This window comes from Nothobranchius furzeri, chromosome 6 (assembly GCF_043380555.1).
Source record: "Nothobranchius furzeri strain GRZ-AD chromosome 6, NfurGRZ-RIMD1, whole genome shotgun sequence".
Classification (NCBI taxonomy): Eukaryota; Metazoa; Chordata; class Actinopteri; order Cyprinodontiformes; family Nothobranchiidae; genus Nothobranchius; species Nothobranchius furzeri.
In genome coordinates this window covers 50,058,023-50,073,747 of record NC_091746.1, presented here as the reverse complement: position 1 = coordinate 50,073,747, position 15,725 = coordinate 50,058,023, and the positions used below count along the sequence as shown (strand labels likewise).

General features: G+C 39.8%; 1 protein-coding gene across 1 annotated transcript in view; it reads right to left on the bottom strand.

The window, feature by feature from the left end:
* The window catches only part of jak2a (Janus kinase 2a), a 35,961-nt gene extending 20,511 nt beyond the window's left edge, over positions 1–15,450 (bottom strand). The window contains exons 1-2 of the mRNA XM_070552283.1: positions 15,245–15,450; positions 2,155–2,434 (exon numbers count right to left, since the gene is read on the bottom strand). Of these exons, the coding sequence (XP_070408384.1) occupies positions 2,155–2,410 (256 nt within the window). The 5' untranslated portion in view covers positions 2,411–2,434; positions 15,245–15,450. The remainder of the gene's footprint in view (positions 1–2,154; positions 2,435–15,244) is intronic.
* Between the last annotated feature and the right edge of the window lie 275 nt (positions 15,451–15,725).

Sequence of the window (15,725 nt, the reverse complement as noted above, 5' to 3'; positions counted from 1 at the left end):
AACCAAAGTTAAACAAACAGTATTGATATTGCATCTCTGTTATCTGGTATTAGTACTATAGCTCTATGAAATTAGTTTAATTTTTCTGTTGTTATTTTTCTGAACTGTGCTTTTCTATTCGAACCCTGTTTATTCAAACTTCAAACGTGTAATTACAAAGTGAATGAATGATGAATCAATAAACCAGTCACCACTGAAGTCAGAATGAAATGACTGTTGTTAAACTTTCACAAATATAACAAAGTGCTGCGATTCTGCAGAACACCGAGAGCTTTTGCAAAGTCTAAACCTTTACATTCTTCCCTGTAGAAAGGGTTTCCCTGCGCTTAAAACACCTGAATGCAATGAAAATGTGTGTGTGTGTGTGTGTGTGTGGTGGTGGGGGGGGATGGTACGTGTTTTTAGTGTTTTTGTTGCACTTGGTTGTGCTGAAGTCTTCAGTCTATGGCTGAAGCATCACAGCAAGATGGGAGAATCCCCAAGACAATCCCAACCATCTCAAAGCTGCAACCTCAGCATCTGAGTCCAGTGAACACACACACACACACGCACACACGCACACACACACACACACACACACACACACACACACACACACACACACACACACACACACACACACACACACACACACACAGTACCACACACCCATGCTTAGCCTCATTTTTATTATAGTCGTTTTTAGGTTAGTCTGTTTGATTTATTTTAGTAAGTAAATTATGAGATGTCAAACTTGTTTCAAACCTCCTAAAAAGGTGTTTTACTAATTATGCTATTCAGCAATAGCAGCCAAAAAAATCATCATACAACAGGAAGCACTCAAGTATGAAGCAAGAGCAAGAAAACAAGAGAGGCACCAAAAAGGAAGCATACTCAACCACACAAGGGGAAGTAAAGCTAAAGTTTCAAAAGCAAGACCCACCTTGTGTCATTTAATAAAATAACAAAAGCTTGAGAAATCAACTCCATTGCTGAGTAAACAATTCACAATGACATGTAGGGTATTTTTACTGTTTGGGATGTAGCTAAAGTCTTTAAAATAGATGAATATTGTTTTAGAAATAACAAAATTGTTAAAAAGTTTTATTTAATTTAATGTGTTATGTTAAACAGGAGTACAGGGAAGGTGAAAATGTTGCATTACACGCAGGACGCAACAAGCCTATGAGCTAATTCGACCAATGTTTTCTTGACAGTTTTAACTGAAAACAGCTAGAATTTCCTGGATATCTTGAAGGTATACCTTCAATTTTTAAAGATAACCATAGAAGTCCAGTTGTTTAGGATAAAAACTGTAAAGATCAGCATGTCCTGGATGACTCTACACCAACATTTTGACCTGAACGTGTTTGTCCTTGGGCCAATTCCCATTACAATTATGCAACACGAGTGACAGAGCTGTGGTTACACCACAAAAGAGACAATAGAAGCAAGAGACAGCATGGAAGAACACATGTGAGGATGCTAAACAATGACAAACCAGAAAGTAAAAAAGGAGTGAGAAACAGAAAGAAGGGACAGATAAAAAAAGAGGAAGAGCATGACAAAGACTTTACTATCAGCTCAAAGGGAAGTGGTCCAAGAATGTGTGTGGCAGAAAGAAATGGAGGAAAAGAAAAAATAGACTTCCTTTGTAGAAAATGAGGGAGGAGAAACTAAACATGCTTAAAATGCAGAAGAACACGGCGCTATCTGCACAGGCTGAATTTTCCAGTAAAACCTGTGAGGGTTTGGCGACGGGAATGACTGACGCAGACTCTCATGTGAGTCTCTACGTGTCATACAAATGTGTTTCCCACATCTTAGACTGGGAGCGGTTTGTCACTAAAGCACAGAACACCAGCAAAAAAGCAAAAGTTAGCAATAATACAAAGACGCAGATGTCGTGTCAAAAATGGGGCCATGTTTACCGGTGAACTCTAAAAAAGATCTGACTGTGACGTAACAGCTCTCAGTTCAAAGAGGACAGGATGTTTCTCAATATTTTTATACTTGTTTTCCCCACTTGAGATGGCTCTTTCTTCACTTTGGCAAAAAGTTAAGCAAATGGTAAATAAAGAGCTTACATGTTCCCATAAAATACATTTCCAGCATATAAAGTGACATTTTGCACGTTTGGGCAAATCTGAGAAGTGAAATGCTCGTGTAGCTCACCACACGCTTTAGCAGCAGTAATGCATAACTCCTCTGCCACGTATTCTCCAGGTGGAAATGTGAGGGTGTTTTCCAAATGGTCGTCCCCCGCTCGAGTCTTCCCCCAGTGATAAAGGTGGACAGTTAAAACAGTGCTCTTGATGTCCTGTTTGAGATTGTGTCCATTGGGAGTGTTGAGTTCTGAGAGAAGGATGTTCTCAAGGGTCGGTGGACTGGATAATGGTGGGTTCATGTTGGTCAGCAGCATACAGGCCATGAGCTGCTTACAGATCACATCCACCTGGCATGAAAACAAATATGACAGGGAACAAAAACAACAATGAGTCACTATGTTCCCAACACGGAAGTGCCAAAAATTGCAGATCCACCTTCATCTGCTAGGGGCTTGCACCAGAAGCAAGAAAATCCTCCTTCACTCCAATGTTAAAAATGCTAATTTCACAGCAGCAGTAAGCATGTTTACAGCCTGATTCGGAAAACCCTCAACAGATCTAGTTTACAGTCATGACATCTTTAAGGGGGGTGAGATTTTTTTGTAACTCTTCCATTCAGGTGTAACTAAATGCTTGAAATTATGAAATAATTAGATTTGCTTGACAGGTAGCATGAGCGTCAGAGCCACATCAGAGCTAGTGCTTGTGGCTAGCTATGGAGAAAGGCCTCAGCCTGCGACTCGCATTATTAGTTGTTTGGCTATTTCAACTCTCTGAACTTTACCTGTGTCCTCTGAGTGTTCATATTCGGATGTTAATAATGGAATTATTTTGACTGAGAAAGCAAGCTGTGGTACTGATTGCACTAAGAGATCTTCCAATAAATCACTACTTCATTTTCATCAGCAAATAAAATTGCATTTCTGGTCTTTCAGGGTTTCTCCCAGATCTTTATAAGCCAGGAGCGCTACCAGGCCTTGATTGTCGCCCTGCCAGGCTAAGCGTCCACCCCACTCCCCCGCTGTTACGGTTAACGAACTGTAGCGGAACGGTTCGTGCGTTCTTGGGCAGGCTATGTCCAGCTATGTCAATAGTCTATCTGACTGGATCCAGTCAGTTCTCAAATGATTAAAAAAAAAGAAAAAAATTGCAATAAGAAGAACAACCAGAGAGACATCATTCTGAATATCAGAGTTCGACAAAAGCATTTACTGTCTACCCTTGATGCAGCTTCTATTACCATATATCTTTGAAATCACAAGAATCTTAGCTTTATAATGAGCTAATGAATTCATATGTATATGTAAATAAATAGTTCCAAAAAAGACATTTATGTGATATGGAAGTTTATAATGTCCCAACCGCAAGAATAATTGCTTGTAATACAAAAAACAGGGGAATGGCTCGACCTATATAGTTGATAAATTCATCTAATTGACAAACCTCATCAGGTATTGACATTAAAATCACTTTTAATGGTTCCTGTACAAAGATGTTATACTCTAGTTATTATGCTCTGATTGCATTGAAGTTAATTAAAGGGTAGGAAAACAACGAGGGTGGACAATATATCGGCATCGATACCGGTATCGGCCGATGTTAGTCATTTTTTAACATATCGGTATCGTCCGATAAAAAAAAATAAACGGGCCCATATTATCAACCGACATTTTTTTCCATCTGGTCACCATTTGTTTGCCTGCTTCCGAGGGTGAGAGGGGTGATTTGTAATTGTTTATTCATGTCACAGTAAAGTGATCATCTCGGAAGCGTAAATGTGTGTGATGTGTGTACATAATAACATAACTTCAGCTTTAATAATTTTCATTCTATACAAAATCTGCTGATTTTGGAAGCATTAATGTCAGTATGTCAATATCGGCAAATATCGGTATTGGCCCGCAAATTTCATATCGGTGCATCACGAAAAAAAAACTTTTAAACATATATTTTTATTTCTATTTTATTGTGTACATTTTTATGTTATCTGAAAACACAACACAAATACAGCTCAGAGTCTCAGCAGTCTCGTAGGTGTTGTAGGATGGTTTCAGAACGATGCTCTCCGCAGTGGCCTTAAAATGCTTTGTAGTTTAAGAGAAAGACAAGCCGAGTCTTTCTTTGAGCTAATGCAAATATTACAGAACTCCACACATATTATGTGCAACACTCTCATTTCATGTCAATTCACTGCATAATAATTGTGCACCTACATCTGAGGAATTGGAAACCCAGATTAGATTATAAATACAGCAGCAAATCTTCTAAATTTCATTTTCCATCACAATAAAGAAACAATAATTAACAGCCGCAGGACTGAGCTCAACAACAAAGGCAGTGGTTCAACAAATGTTTTTAATCAGTTAAATTATTTGTATCTGTATGTAAACAGCACTGCAATTGTTTGTGCATCATCAGTATCACGTGGTAGCCTAGGATGAGTCCAAAATCAATAATAATGGAAAACTCAGTTCTCCCATCATTTTATGTGTTTACACACCCAAAACATTTATCACAGAACCAACAGGCAGAGAGGCAAATGAGTCTTATCACTCCCACTGTGCTTTCTGAGGCCATTGCTATCAGTTCAGCCACATTTGACATCTTATCACTGCTCCAGTCTGCTACTTGTTGTTTGTATGTCCTCTACTCTTCAACGGGCATGCAGAGGAGTTTTCAAACAAAACAAACTCTTGAGCATCATTAATGTTACTAAAAACTACATGTTGGACATTTACAATAATTCTGAAATTTAATTCTAAACCCCAGAAATTCAGATTGAGTCTACAGAAAAGAAAAAAGGCGTTTAAATGTTTCACAATAATATGTGGCACAATTTAGGTGCTGACTACTGAGCAAAAGCTTGGAACAAATCGTTTATTGTTGATCTGCTTTATCAACTTTTTGCTGAGCTTGAAATAGAAATCCATGACATCACAGTCTGGTTCATTCAGGAACAACTTTGTCTTTTGGATTGACCCCAAAAATTAAAGAACACTACTTTTAAAAGATAAAATGAATCCTAAAACAACAGGAAAAGGTTCCCAGTGCAACAAGGAATTTATCTTTCTTTATTAGAATTCAGCAGAAAAGCATGTCTTAGTTTGCTAAACCTAACTGTTGCCTATTCCCATAAATGAAGGCTATTAAATAGCTGCTTTGTCGTTGCTGACAGTGACAGCTACAGGTACTTTTATGCAAAACAGTTATTTAAACTAGAAAAATTCCAGAAGAATTTTGACTGGGCCTCCCAGCTGCAGCATCATTTCTAACTGAAGAAGGAGCAAAAGCTTGGAAAGTCTTAGCCAATCAGAGTGCTTGGATTTTCCCAGTTTGTGAGTTGTGGAAGTGGGTGTGAAGCAATGTGAGAGAGACAAGAGTGTTATCAGACATAACAATTATAATAGTTTTTACTAGAAGAACCCCAAAAAGTATTGTTTAGCTTCTGTGTGTCATCCATGGGGGGTGTTGATCTCTTAATCCCCCTACAAAGCTAAGTGACTTTGAAACAGCAGTTTGTAAATGTTTATCATAACCATTGATCCAGCAGTGAATATACCCTTTAGTCACTGAGCAAACAGCATGTGTTGTTTTTGAAGTTCACCGTGTTCAACTCTCTATTTGTTTAAGTGTTTACAAATGAGCAAGAAACGTTTCTATAATACAGTAAGGCTTCACATTAGGGGTAGGAGAGTAAATCTACTTTGTAATGCATTACAAATGTCTAAACATGTTCAGAAACAATTTTAGCAATTACATAATGTCAAGGAATGTAAAGGGCTGGCCTCTGACATGAGGAAGTGCAGCACATAACAAAGACTACTCATAACAAAAATCTAACAGTAAGCAAGACATAAATGGTAAATGACCCAATCAATGTATGGTGCTTTCCAAGATCCACAAAGAGCTTTACACTATAGGAAGCCTTAAGCCTGGGGCACACTGGAGATGCAGAAGGCGGTGAGGAATAGCTGATCCGACAGATTTAGTTACTGATAGAGCTGCACAATATATCGAAAAATTATCGTCATCGCGATAACAGGACGTGCGATAGGCTCATCGCAAAGCACGTCAAAAACGGCGATAAATGTTTGGTTCAAACATTTCCATCCGTGTCATACATCAACTTTTTGTAAACCAGCTCTGTTTTTACGCGGAGGTATTATTTGACCAATCAAATGTAGCCCTTCTGATATGCAGCCAATCAGATGGATCCGTTCACGTAATACACCCGCCCCCTACGTAGACGCTTACCCCAAAATTCCACTATCTCCGCTCCGCCCCCGTTTTCCGCTGCCGCTCGCTTCCCTTGTTCGTCATGCTGGCTCAGATTAACGAACGCACTTTGTGCTGAGGTTTCTGGAATCAGCGCTGCTTTCAAACGTGAACGTGAGTCCGCTCGGTGTCGTTAAGCAGCTGATAATAACCGGGCTGAGTCCGACTCTGACAGGTGCCGGTGAACCAACCCACCTTCATGTTGCTAGTGTTCCACCGGGTGATGACGTTAGCCCCAGGCTCCGGTTAGCTTCCAGCTAAAAGGCTACAGCACTCTCCTCCCAGTCCCACCATGCTAAAGAGGGCCTGTAAAGGTTCCCCCACACATCAAAGTGATTTTTCATTTATGAGCTTTTATAACCTTGTTAATCAGGATAGTTGATTTGCTGCTGCACATAAACTGTCAGTCAGAAGCTCTGCTAGCCGGTTATCTTGCAGTTTTTTTTCGATTGCTAATACTCAGAAAGTAAAAATGAGGCACAATTTTTACAACCTTTACTTCTGTTCCCAATCGCTTGACTCAGTTTATCACTACTTAAGATTTCTTTATCATATTAGAACTCTGATTTTCCTCCTTTACACTCTGATGTCAATTTCACATTACCTTGCTGTCAAAACACAACACAATTTTCAGGTTTACACACACTTCTCACATAAATTCTCAAAGCTTCAATCAATAACACACAAATATTCAAATCTCTAAACTTTCGGGTCTGGCGAGCAATTTGCAATCAGGGACTGCAGCATAAAAGTAAGTTTCCACAAGGATACCCAGGTGTATGAGTGGTTTCAGGACCACCCACGGTTTTCCATTTTATACCTTCCACCTTATTCCCCCTTCCTCAATCCCACTGAGGAGTTTTTCTCAGCCTGGAGGTGGAAGGTGTACGAAAGGAATCCACAGAGCCAGGTCCCACTGCTTCAAGCCATGGAGGAGGCTTGTAGAGATGTGGCCTTTGAGGCCTGTCAGGGCTTCATGAGGCACTCGAGGCAGTACTTCCAGCGCTGTTTGGACCAGGAGGACATCGCTTGTGATGTTGATGAGGCCCTCTGGCCAGACAGAGACCGGCTGCATATAATTCATTGTGTCCAATTTAGACAATTGTGTTTTCAGTTTTGCTCTTCAGTGTTCTTTCCATGCTTGGTAGTGTTCACCCAAAGGCTATTTGTGTTTAAGCAATGAACGGTATGTGTGTGTGTCATGTGAAAATGTGGCTGTGTTTACCAAATGAAAACACATGTTTCATTTTGGGAACATGTTAAGATATGTGGTGGCAGGGTTTTGTTGCAAAGGGAAGCCACGGTTTAGGAATGTGTGTGTTATGTTTGGGGTTTAGTGTGTGCAGTTTTGAAAGAAACGTACAGTTTTGCAAAACGCGTTTTAGCAATCGAAAAAAACTGTAAGAGGAGCTAGTTCAATTTGTTAGCTTGTTATCAGAATCATAGTTGCAGTTTCATCTGAGCTGCTTTTTAAGATCTAGGTAAACTTGTTCAATTTGGGGTTAAAACCAAACGTTTTCACATATTTTCCATGTAGTTTTTTTGCCAGTTCCTCTTCTGAAAGGTGGACGATTGTTTTTCTCTTTCCCTCAGAAAATCTTAATATTCTCCTAGTTTGGCCCAGCACAGTTCACATTCCAGTTACCGCAACAGCCTTATATCATAACCACATAAGTGGAGAAAATTTTCAGTAGCAATGAGAGAATTTGCTGTTGCATTTAAGTGATGTTAACTATTATTTAACATTTAAACTTACTTTCTGATTTTTTTTTTATTTATTCAAAAAACCCTGGTAAGGGATGTTTTTCTGTATTTGGAGCATCAGAAAAAGTTTTATGGTGGTGGTGATGTTTTAAAGTCCCTAAGAAACTGCATGCATGCAGTTTGTTGTTTTGCTGCTAATACAGTAGAAGGTGCAGCTGCATATTTTTGCAGTAAAAATGTTATGTTGTAATGGAATTCATGCATTAGTTTTTGTTTGCTTTGAACCCAGAGCAGACGTCACACGCCAGACGACATCAACACTGCATACTTTAGTATTTGTTCATTTATCGTGAGTAATATCGATATCGCAATATTAAGCACTGTTATCGAATATTGCAGGTTTTCCTAATATCGTGCAGCCCTAGTTACTGACGTGATTGTGATCAAAAACTTTAAATTTTATCTAACACAAGTCCTCAGCTGAAAAACACTGTCCACATGACATAATGACGTGATGTACAGAACAAACCACAGAACAGTAACATGAAAGCCAAATGAGGACAACGCAGTCACTTCCTTTGCTTGCAGCAAAGCATGCATGCACGTGTAGTACCACTCACTGCTGCTGACTACACAGACATACTGAGATCAAATGCTATAAAACAGCTGAATATAAAGAAGTCTACAAATGAAAGGTACATTTTTTCAAACACCTAAGCCTGTTTCCACTACCAGAACTTCCAGTTATGCGCATGTCCCAGGCCATTTTTAGGAACTTTCACAGTACCTCAACAGGGGTAGGTCCTTGGAATGGCCCGTTGGAGTTGCTAAGCGGAACTTTCGTTTACCTCACACTGATTGGTTGTAACACAGTAGGAAATTACATCATGTCATGATTTGGCGGCTGTGGCTACAAAGTAGCTCACCATCACTAGCAGTGTGTGAATGTAAGGTGCATGAACGCATCTTTGAGTGTCCTAAAAAGCGCTATGTAAGTTTGATGTATTATTATTATTATTTTATTATTATTATCCTAGTGAATCTATAATTAAACGGGTAAACTAGTAGTAGCACATTCAATGTCAAATAAAGTAAAATGTTATTATCAAGAGAGGGAAAATGTTTAAGTGGTTAGCAGCAGTGTTCAAGCTGATGGCCCCCTCCATGAGGCAACAACAAACAGCTCAGCAGAACATCATTGTTGCTTCTTCTGGGGAGAAAAATACTTTGAGAAAAAAATTAAGTTAACCGCTGAAATTGCAGGAAATAATACAGTTAAAGAGCATATTGTAGAAGAAAGTAGTAGAGTGCAGAAAGTGGTCAGTATGTCCTCCAGCAGTCTAAGTCTATAGCAGCTCAGTGAAATTCCCCCTAATACGACGTAATTTACGAGGTTTTGTTTACTCAGAGCGCCATTAATAACAGAGCTTCTTCTGGTCATTAGATGCCACATTTTACATCACACAGCAACTCTCATACTCTGAATGGATTAAATTTTGCTGTACCTTGAATAGGGATGTTCCATTCCGATATCGGAAAATAGGACCAATAGCCCAAAAGCACTATTGGATTATATCGGACTGCATCAACAATCTCCGATATAAGCAGTCCGTTACACTTTAAGTTTCAATCTAGCAATTATATACAGCAGCGCCCAGATTCAGCATGCAAAGGCCACATTATGAGAAGAGTGCATGCTAGCAAATTAGCAAGGATTAAGAGCGATGTCAGGCATGTGGCAGTATTTTTGGTTAAAGTCTGGAAAAGACAGTGTGGTTCATTGCAATTTTGGTCACGCACAAGTTTCCCGTGGTGGAACAGAACCAGGAAAGTTTTATACGTCAAACCTCATTGCGCGTTTAAAGCAGCATCACAAAACACTGCAAAGTGCAATGAAAATATTTGTCAGAGTCTTTTAAGTAATTATATATTATTTTATTCATTTGTTATACATTATGTTCAAGGTTAACATTTATGCAACAAATGGGAGGGGGGTCACGCGCTCCGTCCCGCAGCGCTCCTCTGTGAGAGTGGGGGTGGGGGGGTTGCACACATTCCGCTGCTGTTTCTCACCAGTATCAGCTGATGGAGAGCTCTAGTTTTGTTGCGCCGTTCGTGTCAGCAGAAATGGTAGGGTCAGGGAGGGAGGCGGGGCATGACGCTTAGCCTGGCGGGCCGCCAGGCTTATAAAGCGCTGGGGGAAACCCTGTTCAACAATGGAAACACGCTTCGTGTCATCCGCAAGTCACATGACTTGATGGCTGTCAATAATGTAAACATTAACTCATTCAATGCCAGCCCTTTCCTGATCAGAAAAGCCCCTGGCTGCCAGCGTTTTAACCATTTTTTGAAGAGTCATACAACATTGTGCTCTATGATGATGTCATCAAATTCAATAACTATCCATTACATTCCATCATTTCATTCATACCTGGTCATGCATAATCATTAGTTTAGGGAAATTTAAATAAATTCATTTTTATAAACTATATACTTGACTGTCTGAATTAATACGAAGTGTGTTTATGGTCCCTGAACAAGTAAAAGAAACTAGAATCTTCTGACTAAACATTCAAATATCGATCGGATTGATATTTCATATTTATATGGGATTTTCACATCTTATTGATCATTTTTAAACATATATAGTCACTCCTTAACGATACATATAATGGGCGAGCCTATCCAGTCTTTTCAAATCATAACACTTCATGTTAGTTTATATTTCTATAGTTAAAAATCTCTTTCTGGGTTTCTGTTCTGTTGTCTGGCTATCTTGGACTCTGGTTCAGAAGTTTCCATCATGTCCCGTTCTCTTTGGGAAAGCGTCCGCTTGGCTGCGGCTGGACAGGGTTGTGTTTTAATGCTCACACCCTGCACCAGGTCAACGCCAAAACTACCAAAAGAAAGAATAGACTCACTTCTTACATCAGGAAGAATAAGCGTGTATTATCTCTTTTTTCATAATCTCTTGTCAAATTGTGAGCTGCAGAAGCTTTTTCGGTTCGTGCCTTGCATTTTCACAGCAGAAGCCCGAAATGATCTCCTAATTCATGGATTTTCTGCTTCCTGATCACATGATGTGTGACATACGCGGATAAAGATCAGCTTTAGAGATGTGATGTTTATTCTCACGGAGCGGGGGCTCGTTCTGATGCCCTCTTCATAACAAAATGCCAATGACAGCGAGAGGCTGGATTTAAAATGAAAACTTTTGTCGTCAATGGCAGCGAAAGAGTTATGTTACCAATTCAAACATGCACACAGGTGTCAGTTAAGCTCAGGTAAGACCCTGTTTTATGTTCTTGTACTTGCAACTGGAAAGCACATTGAATTGCTTCTGTGTATGAAATGTTCTATATAAAGCACTACCAGATGTTGATTTTCAAGAAACTCCTGAAGACCCTGCTTTTCAGAGAGCATCTTTTAATCTAGGACCCTCAATGCACCTGTCCCCCACTCTACTGTGCACTCCTTGTTCACTTCCCATCATGATTCATTATGCTGCCTCACTGCCACCTAGAACTGACTGATTAGTATTTTGTTGTTAGTCCCAAGGGCAACCTGCTGGCTTCGTTATCACTTGTAAGTTGCTTTGGACAAAAGCGTCTTCTAAATACATAAACATAAACATAAATAAAGCTGCCTTGCCTTAACAAAAATAAAATATCTAAAATCTAAATACTGCGACTTGGGATGAATTGTGGTGGACATCGGATAGAAGCATAAATGTGATGGAAAATGAAATATCTTAGATTTTTTGGGGTGTTTTTTTTTCCTTTTCCTTTATCGTTTCTAACCTCCTTAATCTAAACATCATCAATTGACAGCGCAGCTTTGTGTTTGATCTGAATTAAGCGTTGTGCTACACATGACCCCAAATTACAAGACAAATGTACTTTCCCCATAACATGTGTGTCAGTGATCATCTGCTTCCAGTAAAGACCTAATTGAAACCCATGTGTAAAAACTTAAAAAAAAAAAATACGAACCACCACAGCCTACATAAAGCTGAAACATTTCATTAAAAACTTGAAATATAGATTAGGGCTGCAACAACGAATCGATAAATTCGATGAAAATCGATTACTAAAAGTGTTGGCAACGAATTGCGTCATCGATTTGTTGTGTTGCACAACTCTTCCAAAAGCCCCCTCCCCTCCCGCCCGCCGTTGTGCGCAGACCGGAGAGCCGGCAGGTGCTTGGAAGAGGAACATGGCAGAAGCAGCGGGACCCAAAAAAAGTAAAAACTTCTAAAGTTTGGGAGCATTTTCAGTTAAATCAGGCGAAGACATTCGTTACCTGCAACGTTTGTAGGTCAGACTTAGCATGGCACGGGAGTACTGCAGTGATGATGCAGCATCTTAAACGCAAGCATGTCAGAATCATCAGCGAGGAAGGAGAGAGCTCTGTGTCCGGGTAAGTTAAAAACTTTTCAAAAGTGATTCACCCAAGCCCCGGATTATTACACACGCTAGACATGCCCTAAGCTCGTAAAAAAAAGTCTATAATATCGTAAACGCGACGCTATTGGATAGGCGGCAGCGGGGGGGGGGGGGACTCGCGCTGCTGCGAACCGGTTCCGCCGTCACATTCCCGCAGAAAGTGGTTGATCACACCGGGGCCAGACCACTAGCATGTGGTTTTACAACCACAGTGTCCTCGGAAGCGAAAACGCTTTTAAAAGGGAGAGAGGAGTCCTAACTGTTGCTGCAGGCGTGTTGTGTGAGTGCAGTTATATACTGGTTAATATATTTTTGGGTTCAGTTGCTTTCATGTGGCCTAATGTGAGTCTATTTGGGATCATTGGAATGATCAGCAGCATTTCTTGATATGACTTTATGGCAGTTGCCCAGGGCATCATCACAAGGAGGATGGCATTCATTTACTTTTGTTTTATTTGGTATTTTTTCAGTCATTTTTGGAAGTAGTGATTAATTTTGATTAATTCACAGCCTATGTTTAATTACATTTAAAAAGAAGTTGTTTGACGTCCCCAATTATAATAAATGTCTACAGATGAGATCAAACAAAACAGATGAGAATTGCCCTTAAAGAGCAAGTCACCCCCAAATAAACTTTTTTTGCTGATAAACTAAATAAACGAGTGTCTAATCGTGCTGCAGACACGTATCGTCAATAATTTGGCACTTCAGTGCATCTTAGTTCAAATTTAAATATTCTGCCTCAAACTGGCAGTGTTGTGCCATTGTCAGGTAAAAACTCTGCACTGTATTTTAATTTAAATCTGCCACCGCTATTGGCTAAGAAGTATGCTATGATGTAAACTGGTACATTATGATGTCACAATGCTGTCGTGAGCCTGAGTGTGTGTGTATTTGTTAGCGGCTCCGCCCTCTCGGTCTGCCAGGCAACAGCATGTGTTGCATTTTTCAAACATGAAGTGGGAGTGGAGTTAGACTCTGGTAGGGGTTGACTTGCTCTTTAAGCTGTTTAACTTGGACCAAGCATTTTAGGTCACAGATAGGTGTAGCTTAGGGTCTCTGTCTATACACCTTATAAGACAATTTAGGTGATGACATGTTGTTTTTCTGCTATTGAACTGTTTTCTAATAATGTTGTGTTTAATAAAGTGAAGGGAGGAGAGAAATAACGTTTCCCTAGCAGTTTTTCTAAATGTCCCCATGTAATCCGATTAATCGAATAATCGTGTCGAGACCCCATCCGATTCATCGATTATCCAAATAATCGTTTGTTGCAGCCCTAGTTGGAAGATCTCCTTGGGAGCTCCTACACTACTGTTGAGACAGCGCAGACCAGCAGAGGGATTGAAATGGAGATACTCTCCTACAGGAGTGGGATTCCCATCCCACTCAACAGAAGTCCACTTGAGTGGTGGAAAGTTAATGCTTATGCTTACCCCATACTTGCCCCCCTTGCCAAAGCCTACCTTTGCATTCCTGCTACATCAGTGCCCAGTGAGCGTGTCTTTTCCACGGCAGGAGACATTGTGTCTGCTCAAAGATCACTGATTACACCAGAATATGTGGATATGTTAGTTTTTTTGAAGAAGAACCAGTCCTGAGATAAGTTAACCAAGGCTTAAAGCAGCACTAAGGGTGTTCCTGTTTGTGTTTGGCCTGTTAGGCCTTGTGTTTCCCTGTGTGCAACTGGAAAAAGAAATAAACAAGTTGTTATTATACAGTAATATTTTTTTCCTTTTTTTCTTATTTGATATCATATTGTGATGTATCGTTTCATGACTCAGACATATCAAGGTGCATCGTATCGTGAGTTTAAGTAGATCGTCCCATTCCTAGTGAACAGTGAATGTAATCATCTCAGAATCGTAAATGTGTGTGGTGTGTGTGCATAATAACGTAAATGCAGCTTTACTAATTTTCATTCTATACAAAATCTGCTTATTTTAGAAGGATTAATGTCAGTATATCGGTATTGGCAAATATCGGTTATCGGCCATAATAGTGATCTTAATATCGGATATCAGTATTGGCCCAAAAATCCCATATCGGTGCATCACTAAAACAACAAGTGAACAAGTGAAAGAGTTTAAATCATTTGTGAGTTGAGTTTTGATCCATTATAGACTCAAGCCTTAAAAAACACTGGCCATATGGAGTGAGTCATAATAATTCAATAACAACTATGGAGAAATTTGTGGTTTAACATATAGATAATTTGGTTTTATGAACATTTCTCAGTTAATGATGTATTTTTTGCCTATGCAGCAATTTGTATTTTTTGAAGTAAGAAAAAAATAATTTAGACTATGAATACAGAAATGTCTGATACAGCAATTCATTGAAGGTTTAATCATTTAAATCAGTCAACTTAGAATTTTATTCAGATGACAAGACAATAACTAAATCTGCTTTGATTTACCCAAATAAATAATAAATAAACTGGAATAATACAACTCAAAAGGAAAATTTGGACAGCTTTAATTTAGCCATTAATTGAGGTCAATACTATTTAGTTCAATTCCACTGAACTAACAAAATAAGTTCACAAATCAGGGAAGTTTGAGTCAAGATGACATGTTGTCATGCAAGCATAACAAACGTTAAGGGTTACTCGTGTTTTGACAATTGCGGGTTTTACAGTGCTATCTAACTAGTCCTGTCATGGCACTGCTAAAGTCATACAGCCAAACAAGTCGGTTTGTTTACAACAAGACCCAGTTAATAAACACTTACCCGGCTGGCGCTGCCGTGCTGCGGCTGCCTGAAGCGGACTCGGGTCGGCGAGTTGCTGCGAAGTTCAGCTATCAGCTCAGACACGGGCTCGCAACATTAGCTAGCTGCTACAAACCCTGCCGCCGACAACAGCGGTCAACAACGTTAGCGTTGTCGTCAGCTACCATTATGCGGTCCCTCACATCCTCTCCCCTCCAGTTTGCTTTAAATACTCAGTTTACCTCGAATGTGTTGAAGTTCTACCGTCGCCACTAGCCGCTCTGTCGGTTTGACCCGTTAACCACATCCGATCGAGAGAAGCGTGACGCCGGTGCTTGGGGCGGAGCAGGATGCCTCTCCTACTTGTTTTCATCTGTTGCCTCTCGGGCGTAAATTATTCTTCCGTTTCTGACTCTGAAGCTCATTGCTTGCTTAGAAAATGTACACCCAAGATTGTTGTGTCGAACAAACAGTTTAAGACCACAAATAAGCACTACGTCCA